The sequence below is a fragment of the Neolamprologus multifasciatus genome, chromosome 1 (genome assembly GCF_963576455.1).
Source record: "Neolamprologus multifasciatus chromosome 1, fNeoMul1.2, whole genome shotgun sequence".
Lineage (NCBI taxonomy): Eukaryota > Metazoa > Chordata > Actinopteri > Cichliformes > Cichlidae > Neolamprologus > Neolamprologus multifasciatus.
This window is the reverse complement of record NC_140439.1, coordinates 12,678,304-12,690,829: the sequence shown is the minus strand read 5'-3', so window position 1 is coordinate 12,690,829 and position 12,526 is coordinate 12,678,304. Positions and strand designations below refer to the sequence as shown.

The following is a 12,526-nucleotide window of genomic DNA, read 5'->3' as shown; positions in this document are numbered from 1 at the left end:
TATTAGTTTTTGTAATGAAGCTCTGTCCTAACTCTCCCATGTTAGAAAATATCTTCCCCAGCAGAACTTATTTAAATTTGCTTCATGTAAGCATCCTGAAAATCTTCGAGAATGTTTTTGCGACACTTTAAATAGTGTCGCAAAAAACTTTTACTTTTTAAATGAAAAAAAAAAGTTTAAGGCTATCGACGCTTATTTAAAATATTTCAATAAATGATCACATGGAGTGTGTTACGAGTAAACGCAAAAAATGTGCTGCATAAATCTTCTCGCTTTCCATAAGAAAACATGGAGACAGATTATTATTTAAGCCCACAGAAATCATAGGTTTATAGATGTAGTTGGCAAAAATGAGCCTAAAAGCTGAGGTGGGACGCCCTACGTACGGGTTAAAAAACATACAAGTTTATCAGGGTGGAAAAACTGAGTCTTTAAGGAGACAAAATGGGATTCAGGCTCAAGACGTGAGGCGCCATCACTGGGAAGAATGGTAAAAGCATTAAGCAGCAGGTCTAAAGCATTTTTTCACTTATAAGTAAAATATCAAATATCATTTGAGGCTTTCTAAATTTTGCTAACTTAGGCTAACCCATCTGATAATGTGCTACATTGGAAAGTGAATCATTAAGAAAGCTGAGGAATGCTATTATATTGTGTGTAAGTAGCTAATACAAAGAGAAACAGCACCTTTTCACATCTAACCTTCCATAGAGTGATAATATATAATGACGTAGCCAAATCTAAGTCAGCTACAGTCAATTATATATTGTAGCATGTGCTACATCCCCCTCCAGCTGGAGTAGTTTTCTGCTTTACTGCCTTTGGAAAGCTAAGGACCTACAGGTGGGTGCAGAGGTGGAGGTGTTTCTTTAAAATGCTGACAGCAGTGGTGACTGTGGTGGCACCAAGCAGCAGAAGGAGCAGCGTCGTTTTCGGGTAAGCAGTGTGCAAAGGCACGCACAGCCCTGCTAGCTACACCTTCACCATGTGCTGTTTGTGGTGAGTCCTACTGCCTAAATTAACTAGCAGGCTTTCCTCACCTTTCTCCTTCCTGTACACTATTTTCTTGTTCCTGGCATAAATATAAAACACAAAGCACATGGGATCACAAGGCCACTATTTTGAGTTTGATTTATAGATAGGTGACCAAACAGCTCTCTCCTGGGGGTAGTAACAAACTTATCTCTCTATCTGTTTACTAGCAGCCACCTTCCAACAGTGTTCCCATGGCTCAAACGACTAGAAAGCTACTCATAGTTCAGTCATGATATTATCTCTGTGTGGTTTTATTTATGAGTTTGCATGTTAGAAACACACACAGATATTACTTGAATGCACAATCCTGACATGACCTGTGCCAAGGTCATGTCAGGCTAGTTCTCTTGGGTTAGCCCAGAGAGGCACTGAAGAAAATAAACTATCACTAATTGCTCATGGAAAGGGCACGTTGTGGTAAAATTAATGCAGCACAGAAATGTAGAACATCACTCTCTTGGAAAAAAAAAAAAAATACAACCATTAACTGCCCAAGGGCACAGGAGATGGTTGAAAGGTCAAGGCCAGCTGAAACATAATACCTCGCTATTTACACTGCTGAAAATATGCATGTGTATGTGTAAAGCGTAGATTTATCACACATCCCTCACCGACATATCCAAGGAAAAGGGTTTTGTTTGTGTACAACAGAGTTTCAAAAGACTCCTGTTTTCCCAAATACGTTATCTCAGCTTTCACTGACCTTATCAAGTGAGCCAAACCAGATTTTTCCACGGTAGAGTAGGCACTGCAGCACAGCAACAAAGCACGATGCATTATGAGTGTGAGTCAGGCTCTTCTATTCTCTTGACTTTGGAAAAATATAGCTCTCGCCTCACCCTGGAGATTCAACATGTGCAACAACGTTTTGTTTTTTTGGTGTCCGGTCAATAAATCTATATGATTTTATTACTCTGACGTAACAAAGACCTGGTTATGTTATGCTGAAGGATGCTTTACCTGGAGTCTCTGGAAAACACTGTAGACCACTTCACATCAAAGTGACAGAAATAAAGCCTCTTCCTTTACGGTTTGGCTTAACTGTGACGCACAAAGCATCGCTTCATATGAAAGACTTTTATGGAAGTCAGCAGATGATATGAATATATCATCACTTTCTCATTATATGTATAAAGTCCTCCAACCCTCACACTGAGGTTCCTCTCCACTTGCAAATGGATGAGAGGACAGACAGACAATGGTCCAGATGGACAGGCAGATGGCCAGAGTTCAGCAGAGCATCATTAAGGCACACAGAGCTCTATGACTTCAAATAAAACTGCAAACACCCACGGCATCAACGTTATCTAACATTAAACGATAAAACCCTCCAACACCTAAAGCAGATCTACTAGTAGTACTAGTTTTAGGAAACCACGATAGGAGAACAATAAAGTCAGTTCAAGCATCAACGTGGGTTTTACTTTTATTCGCTGCTATTTGACTGTTCCTGTATCCTGACACTGCTGTGAAACAAAGAAACCCCTCCTGGAGACGCATTTCAATCTGACTGTTTAAACTCAAACATATCTCCACAAGGATGCTTCATCTCCCTCCTTTCTCCCACAGAATCAGTCGCCCACGTGCATGCGATGCTGTGAAATCTCCAATAAGCAAGTTCACTTTAAGGAGCATTTGTGCCTCTACCTGTGTGTTTAATGTATAACTCTCATCTGTGCAATAAATCTTTGCCCTGTACTTTGACACCATAAATCTTTTTTTTCTTCTTCTAACTTCCAGCAAACAGCAGCGAGCTTCACGAGGAAAAGGAGCGGATTTCAGCGTCCGGGGAGTTTGCGCTCTCTCCGGCTCGCTCTGTAGCTGGACGTGTTGATGAACAAACTGGCTGCACGTGTCGGAGCTTGCCTGTTCCTGGTGGTGACTGAGCCGGCTTTCCTCCACGCACTCAGGGAGCCTCTGCCAGCCACCAGCATCACTGTACATACATCCGAGCTCACGGCTGCTTGCCTGTCACACATCTTTGAAAGCTTTAAATACTGTACTCGATTCTTACATTTGAGTGCACTAAAGAAGGGTTCAGATTTACAGGCAAGCTGTTGATCTCTAGAAACCGACTGAGTGCGTGAGAGGATTGAGATGCACTAAATGTGTTTAGTTGAGAGCAAAGAAAGGCTGGAAAATGCTGAAAATTTACTGGAACACAAAGGAAGAAAGAACTTATAGACCTCCTGGATTGGTCTGCTTAAAGTCTAGTTAGCAGGACATGCCAGAAACCAGTGCTGTGGTGACCTGTAAGAGTCTTGAGGCCTTACCTGGAGAGAGGTCTCCGTCACTCTGCTCTCCAGAATCTGAATCCATCTTTCCCTGCAGGACACTCGGAGGCTGCAGAAGCTCTCTTCTTGCTCCCTTTCCTTTTTTACAGCAGCTTCTGGTTTCTTAGCTCAGAAAAAATACATACAAATTCTTGTTTGTTTTTTATTATTTCTCCCAGTGAGCTAAAGTTCCCCTCCCAGCCTGGATCACTGCAGCTGTGAGAGGAATGCTACTAGGCTTATTTGCTGATCTGTCCTCCTTTTTTTGCGCTCCTTTCCTTTTAGTCTCCTCTCTTCTCCTGACTCCCTCAGTTTCCCTCTTTACTTCTCCCTCTCATCTACTTTCCCCTCCTCTGGTGCTCCCTCCCCTCACTCGCTGAGTCCGTCCCCCTCTCAGCGTCTCCCACCCTTTCCCTGCCGCTCGGTCCCTCCTCCTCCTCTTCCTTCTCTCATTCGGTGGTGTCACACTCAGCCTCTTCATGCTCTCTCCACTCAAACTCTTTCTCTACCTCTTTCTGTATGCTGTAAGTGCCGTCTCTTCCTCTTTCGCTCTTCCTCTCTCCCTCCCTCTCTCTGTCTCTGGGTAAGAGTGCTGCCTGTGTTTTAGCAGAGCAATTGGAGAGACTCATTCACGGCGACTTGAAATTCATCTCCAGCAGTAAAAATCCCATGACCTCTTGTTACTGGCTGTTGTAAAAAACAACAACAAAACAAAACTGGCTTTGGTTTGTGACTGTCACAGACCAGGTAATGACTGATTAGACGTGAAAAGTTGTGGATCATTTCTGTGCAATAGGAAAGCTGATTTTTCTGTGGATCCCACAATGATTCACACTTCAGTGTCAATCACTTCACCATCATATCATCATTATCAAAAGAATAATATTATTCGCCGCCTTTCCTTACTGTAATTTATTTGGTTTTCAATTTGCTGCAGAGAGCTTTTTTTTTTCAATGCTCTTGTTGTTTTTGAAAGCACTCTGACAGAAAACGGATTCACAGCTTTCTTTTCGTATTGCCCTTATTTGTCTTTTTATTTTTTTCATCTTAACTTCCTGATCTCTAATTCTGAAGTTCTGATTGTGGTGTGTCCTTGAGCAACACACTAAAGAGTGCTCCCTGCTTTGAAATGCATGAACATTCCAGCAATATAACACTTGAAGAGCAGATCACATATTTGCCTTCAGATAGACGGTGGAAGGCAAGAACTCTATCGAGAAACTTAAGTAAACTTTTTTGAAAATAGTTTATAGTTATACCATCTTTATAAAGTAGCATTCGCTGTATGCTTGCAAAGCTAGTGTATGCTTCAAACCTGTAGTAAACTGAAAGAAAAGTAAAATGTCAGCCGTTTCAACCCACAAAGTGGAATTTGGCATACTGTTGTGGTTTCATGGTGTCCCACAAATCATCTCTGGAAATGTGTTTAAGACAATGGATTTGTTTCTGTGGTGGTTCACTCTCACCGTCCTCATGTGATATAATGTCACTGCTGTTATGGACTGCAACCTGTCTAGGATGTACACCGCTCTGTAACATGTGGAGCTGAAATAGGATGTCAACACAAAGTACAGAAAACGGACGTTTTTCCAATGGAGGTTGGCACCAAACGTCAGTCCTTGTAGATTTGCATATTTCAATGTCCACCTTAACCACAGAGATAACATGTTCACAGGCTGGTAGGAAGAATTTAAATAGGTTAAAAGTTTAAAGTTATGCTGGGTTAAGTTTGTGGCCACGTTTAGTGACCTGTGGGTGCTAGCTTGGCTGCTAACTAGATGCTAGGTACTACCTCAGGTAATCCAAGTCACTGAACTGGCCCTCTTGAACATGAAAGTGGTGTTAGTACCCTGAATCTAGAGCATTTTGGTGGAAACACAAAATCATATGTCCTACTGTACCTAACTGTAAAAGATTTTCTTATTCTTTTTTTGGTAATGATGCAGTGTAAACTACAGCACTTTCTCTCTCTTAAAGCATCAGGGCTTGTTTTGATATGACTTCCTCCCACTACTTAATCTTACCCTTATTTTCCACAGCTGAAAACGGGAAATAAAACAGTCATCTAAAGACAATCCTCATCTGAGATACACGTGATAACAAAGTGTCTCTAAACCCGACAGACCACTGATGTTAAATGTGTAAAATGTGGGCCTCGTGTTTGATTGAATGAATTTTTGTGAAATGAGTTAAAGCGGTTGGTGTGGAGGCAGGTGGGTGTGCAGTTGGTGGTCCGACAACAGTTGCAGGCATTAGCGTTTCCCAGGTGTGGAGCTCACGGTTTCTCAGCATGAACTCTGGGCACCAGATGGCATTAAGTCTGTCTTTCCAAAGCCAAGGGCTCAATTATCTCTGACCCTGTGTGCATTTGCATTTGTGTGTGTGTGAGAGCAATTGCAACTCCCTTGTGCAATATTCCAGTGAAAAAACATAATGCCAGTAACAACAACAAGCTGAACTACTTTGAAGCTATGTACTCCTTTGACCCGATGTGAAATGGAGAGTGTCTGTGTAGGCTGTGTGAGCGTGAATAGAAACATACAATTCTCATGCCCTGAGACTGAAAAGCACAACAGAGAGTCTGCACTATCTTTGCTTGCTTACAGGAGTGAACTGGCTTTTACAAGAAACCAAAACATAAAAATTAAAGATCAGTCTGGAGCACAGGTGCGTCTCTCTGGACTTTGCACGTGTGCACTGGTTAAGCTTCAGGAATGTTGAATACCTCATTAGCTTTGGCACACATTTGATCTTGGTAATGTGGGGCCATCTAGTTATTAGGTATTTTAGTATTATAACTATACGCTACTATAAATTCATCTGAGTTTCTTTGGACAGGACAACCGAACCACTGATATGAGATAATGCACTCTAGCAACGATTTTAAATACACATCATTACTAAGTTACTAAGTTTTAAGTATTCAAATTAATTTTCATGAAAAACAAACTAAATGGGCTTTTGGACCTTCTAATAGTATGTAGATAAGATACTTTGTTTACAGAGCTAACAAAGTAATCCATATATCTAAAATTATAGTTGCCTGTAGGGAACCAAACAGTGCAAGTTTATCCAGCCTGTGTCTTGTGAGTGTGGAAAAAAGCAGACCTTAATCCAAAATTTCTAGTAATAACTGTGCAAAAGTGTCTAATTTTTAAAGTAGTAGAGGTAATTTTGGTAAGTTTTAACAAATAGAATAGCTGTACTGTAAAGCTCCGAGATTTAAAGCAAGGTTTTGTTAATTCAGTTTTACTTATACAGCCCCAAATCACAACAATAATGGCAAAAGGCGCTTTATATTGTAAGGTAAAGACACTACAGTTACACAGATTTTATTGTTGAAATCTTGGCGATACAACTTAATTCTTCTGTACTTACACTATTAGTGTAATGAGGGCTGATGGTGACGGCGGCGTTGGTGCTATGTGTCGGCCTTGGGGATCCATTCCTGTCCAAACAGGCAGCTGATATACTCTTACAACTATAATTAAAATGAAATCACACAGTTTAGTTTTGATAAAAACACACTGCTGTAATAAGCAGTTCAAGCTAATTGATAATTAGCTTGATAATTTTTAATTTTGTGATGATAGAATATGAATATTAGAGAATATGTTTTCTAGCCTGCAGTTTTTATTCCATTTTTCTGCTTTTAAACTATTAGAAATATGCTTTAAATGTAAATGTTAAATGTAAATTTGAATCATTTTATAAATCCGAAACTGATATATGTGCAGACATTCAGATTAAGATAACAAACACCGGAATTATAGGACGTTTTTGACTGTGCATTGCTTGGTGTCCGTCTTTTTTTTGGCTAGCTTTTTGCATGCTATGCCAACCTTTGTTTTACGGACGTAGTTAGTAATGCTAAGGATGTACACCTCTCTGTCGCAGTATTTCTTTTATAAAACACAAGTGTGACATGAGCTAAATGCCCCCATACCATCAACCTTCCAGTTTTCTTGCACCAGTGCCAACACTGGTCAACACCAATGTTAGCAAGCTAGCTTACAGTAGTGAAATTTGATCAGGCATTGTTACATGTTATGACATTAGTTGTTGACAGTGTTGGGGAGTAACGGAATACATGTACCGCCGTTACGTATTTAAAATACAAAATATGAGTAACTGTATTCCGTTACAGTTACCGTTTAAAAAGGTGGTATTTAGAATACAGTTACTTTGTTGAAATAAATGGATTACACGGCGGTACTTCCCTGTTTCATATTGTCGCGGGTCAGCCCTGTTTGGGTTTTGTTTGACAGCTACGTTCTGTTGTTCCAGGTGGCAGCGTTACGGTTGCCATGGTTGCAGGGTGACGCTCTCTCTCTGCGTGTTTCCTGGGTGAGAGAGGCCTTTTTGTTGTTGTTGTGCTAAGCTAATAGGCAGAATGCTACAGGTATAGCTGTAAAGAATGTAGCATCATAGGCAGTGTAGTCCGTGCTGCAGGGAGAATGGACTGCCATACACGTTATGTGTCTGTGAGCGAGGGAGGGAGAAAAAGGAAAAGTTCGAGCTGTCATCGAGCAAAAACGGGAGCTGGAAGCATGTAAATATAATAATAACCACTGCAGCCAAGAAGAGTGCCTGACGAGCCCAGTTGTAAGTAAGCTATTAAGACTCGACTGTACACCATGTTCATGTTTTCCTCCAAAAACAATAAGTTCCGTTGGAGCAGCCGTTCAACGCCTCTCTCTGTCTCTCACTAGCAAAGTTGACCCAGACAACAAAGTAAAGCTAGTTTTCAGTTATGAGCCCGACACAGAACCCACCGTATTAGCAGGAGGTCCCTTTACTACGGTTCGGAGCCGCGGACCTTCAGTAACAGTAATAAATCACAGCAATAGTACATTCATGTAGTTGTAAACAGCATGATAATATATTAAGTAATCCAAAGTATTCAGAATACGTTACTCTCATTGAGTAACGTAACGGAATATGTTACAGAATACATTTTGGGGCATGTATTCTGTATTCTGTAATGGAATACATTGTAAAAGTAACCTTCCCAACACTGGTTGTTGATTATGCATTTTAACTTGTCTTCTTCAGTGTATCAGAAATTCTATTAGGCGCATAGTCAGAGATTCAACAAATGCTAAAATTTTTAACTTGGCAATGAAAATGTTTTTGAAATTTTTGTATTCTGCTGTTTTGCAGCTAAACCCAACCAAGCTAACATAAAAGATGAGTGGTACCAGAGGTGTACTACAAAGCCAGATGAAGGGCTTAGTAAATATTTCATGCTTTTAAAATGTTTTTCAGACTCACCTGTTCTTAATTCAGCCGTTCACTCTGACTGCATAATTTCACCAGACAAATATTTTTTTCAAACTAAGCTCAATTTTTCAGTTCCAAATAAACAGATCTGACCAACTAGACCAATGTATTTGGCAACAAGTGCACTGTAGCTCAAAAAGTAAATAGTAAAATAACACTGCTTTACCCCAGACACAGAGCTAGACACTGCTCCAGGTCTGAAATTATTTTCCTGACTCCTCAGATGCAATTCCAACTCTGCCAGCAAACACTCAAACTGCCCCACTGACATCCTGAAATATGAATGAAAGCAGTTGTGATACAGCTTCAACTGTGGGATCAAACCATGAAATCTCAGTTTCCTCCCTTTTTTCTTATTTGGAAACACCAGCTTATCGTGGCTTGGTGTCGACAATTTTGTTGAATGTTGCACAAAAATGCAATGCGTCAAGTATTTACATACGTTAAGTGTCTGCATCTGGAAAAATTTGAATTTCATGTCATTTTTTTGCATCGTGCTTTGTGTGTGAAAGCCTTTAAAGTCAGAGTTTCCTGTATCACAAACCCGTCTTTCTTTTTACCTGGATAAATCACCATGGTAACTTGCTGAACACATAACCTATTCAGGAGCAGGCTGTGTTCTGAGTTTCCGCTCCAAATTGCCTGGATCCCCGCATTTTGATTAATTCCTTTAAGGGCATTATAGATTGTCTGCCGGGGAAATTCATATGTGTAAATGTTTAGCCATACCTTACTAAAAACCACTGCATGAAGCACAAACTGTCTTGCATTGCCACATAAATGCACTGTGGTCATGTGAAAAATGTATAAATGGTAATTAAAATATTTTACCAAAGAACACAGAACGTGTACCGTGAAATATTCTTTTTTCTTTTTTCTGCAAACAAACTGAAGATATTTCCAAGTCTCCTTTAGGCTGTGGGACAGTAACTTGTAATGAGACATTTAAAAAGCAGAACAGAGAGCGCATTCAGCTTTAAATCATTAACTTGAATTAATATGATCGTTTTACTGCTCTGCGTGATAAATCCCAAGATTAATGATTTTCTGCAGCGTGTTCTTATGTTCTTATATATAGATATCGAATTTTAATCATCATCATCATCATCATCTGATAACATCTCTGAAGTAAGCGTAACTCATGGGGATCATTTTGTGTAGAAGAAAATGACCTGTGAAACTCCCCTTTTTCTATTAGCATTTTCAGAGCCTGAAGCCAGATTTAACAAAGAGAGATGATAACCAGCGTCGTGATATCCTTTATCTCTGACTGGGGCTTTGTCGAGTGAGCTAACACAGACCGTGCTGTGGTGCCATACTTTGCAAAACTCTGAAATCTCCAGGCTTATTTAGAAAGTAAGCAGGAAAGGGAGGGGTGAATACAAAAATAATAATAGGAAGAAGAAGAGGGTGAAAAGCTTCCCTCAATGATGAGTGCCACCACTCTCTTCTGATGTTCAATGGGAAACAAATGGGCTGACTTTGCAAAATGGGCTCCCATGAAAAGGCCATGAAGTGAGAGTCTGCCTTTGATCCAGTGCCTCTACTGGCAGAAAGCCTCCCAGTCTGGGCTTCTTCAGACAGACCAGTCTGACGAGAGAGAGTCTCTCCCGTTTCAAAGAGAGTCGCGCTGCATATCCTCTTTTGCACAATTTTTCCTGTGACTATCGAAAGGCCCGAAATACGCTGCTCATATGAGCACAGTGTCAGCGAGGCTGAGAAACACTCACGAGGGCAAATTACTCCGAGCATCATGTTAAACAGTGTCATAACTGACTGTAGGAGGTACCGTTCATATTGACAGCATTCTGACAATGTAGAGACACAAGTACATTGCCAGTTTACCCTTTCTGGTAGATGTTTCCATGGCAACCATGGCTCTCTTTTAATGAAACACGAATCCAGCAGGGGACTGAAACGGAGAGACAATATGGCCACTGGCATTTGAAAATTTTAGCAAGACATAATGTGTGTGTGTGTGTGTGTGTGTGCGTTTCTTGGCAGTAAATAATATGTAATCAATCAGATGGTCAATCAGAGCTCGAGGCAGGACAGTCTCAAGTTGGTGCTAGGCTATTGCGTCAGAGTTATTTTAAAGCTGTCTGGCTGTCTGCCTCTGTAAACCTGTCATGGAAGAATTAAAATAAATAGATGGGTATGGAAAATGAACCTCATGTGACAAATGAAAACCACAAATGAAGAAACATGGACTTCCTAAAGAGAAAGAACATCAGATCACAGTTAGCCCAAGTGTAATACAGTCCAGTGTGGTGGATTTGCAATATGCATGTTTTCATTTAAGTGCTCTGATTTCATCCTAAATGAAATCACAAAAATGCATCACAAAGTGTAAAATCTGAAAACACATTACTGTGGATCATCTTTGTGCTTCAAGCAGACAAGGCTGACACAATCTGAAACCACAAGAATTTTTCAATTCTTCTTGAAAAATATTTCCCATACGGACACACACACACACACACACACACACACACACACACACACACAGCCATCACAAAGTCATATAGCAGATGCGTGGTATAACAGGCATCTGCTTTGGGGCCACATTTTCTCTTATTACGTTCTCCTATTATTGCCTTAATAGTTACTGTGCAACCACACTCATGGTACACATTAGGTTTTTTTTTTCCAGGGCTTACTGTTGCTTAAGAGATGGCAGAGTTGGTTTGTTTGTTTGATCAGCCTGCCACTTTGGTTCACAGTCAAGTATCTCTGGCTATTAGCTGTAGATTTCTGGCTATTGCTAGGAAGTCTGGTGTTGGAATAGACAACGTCTGGAGATGATGACTCTTCAGTGATGCATGATTCATTTGGAACTGCAATGTATTCAGTTGAATTCCTTTCTAGGAGCACCATCGGCTAAGAGTTTGCTCACCCCCACCCCCTGAGTTTTTCATCAGCTAACTTTATTTAAATTGTTAAGAAATATATAAATTAGACTTTGTCTCTGGGAAGCTCACCTCTGGTGTCAAAGGATTCTAGCGTAGACTTCTATTAAGGATTCATGAAGTGCTGTATCTCTGTCGCGTCTGGCCTGTCAAACCAAAGTGTTTTGGGGACTCACTGGCTCCGCCATTAGTGCTTTTTTCAGATTATACTTCCACAGTCAGTAACATGACATAGCCCATCTGTAGCTGGAATAGCAACAACTACAAGCAAGCCAACAAGATGGAACATCATGATTTCAGGTTCATTGTATTTAAAAGGAGATTTTAGACTATGCCATTGGTATACTACAGTAAGTATCTTAGGAGCTGCTAAGGTTTGATAGACTACAGTGTCTCGTGCTAATAAAAGCCACCAACAACTTATGAATGAATCATTATGGCTCAGCACACTTGAGTAACCTCTTTGTGACTAGGAAAAAGCAGAGGTTCCCTGGTGTTTGCACTGAATTTTTTCACATTCAGTGACCAATAGCAAGTAGTTGCGGTAGTTGTTCGGCCTCTGGACGACCACTTTCCATTACAAGGGGATTGCACAAGCTGCCTGGTGGGAGGCAACCTGTCCCCAAACAATCCTGCTCTGACTGCAGTTACTCTCAGACAGTTTGGCGAAGGTTTGCAAGTAATTGCCATCTAATTTATAAATGCAGACAGATTGCATCATAGTTAATCTGTGTGCTGATGAATGTAACTTGTCTACAGTGTGTCTCTCTGCAATAGAGAACTTGACTCAGCTGTTGGTGCTCATATTCTGCTTATATTCCTGTATAAAATTGATGTCCTGCAGCAGATCTATGAGGTTCTGGCTGGACTCTATATGTAAGCAGATTTCTGTTTAATATCAGTGTTTTTGTATGTACGCAGCAATAGATTTGCGATCAAAGGAAACAGATTTGTGATTTTCCCTGATTTATCACAGTGAATCACCATTTTATTACAGATTGCACGTAGTTGCCAGCCTGACCCCAT

The 12,526-nt window shown here is 40.5% G+C and overlaps 1 protein-coding gene across 1 annotated transcript in view; it reads right to left on the bottom strand.

Moving 5' to 3' along the window:
* tnfaip8l3 (tumor necrosis factor, alpha-induced protein 8-like 3) overlaps positions 1-3,829 on the bottom strand; it is a 29,525-nt gene extending 25,696 nt beyond the window's left edge. The window contains exon 1 of the mRNA XM_085156895.1: positions 3,309-3,829. Coding sequence (XP_085013021.1) covers positions 3,309-3,354 — 46 coding nt within the window. The 5' untranslated portion in view covers positions 3,355-3,829. The remainder of the gene's footprint in view (positions 1-3,308) is intronic.
* Positions 3,830-12,526: the final 8,697 nt, after the last annotated feature.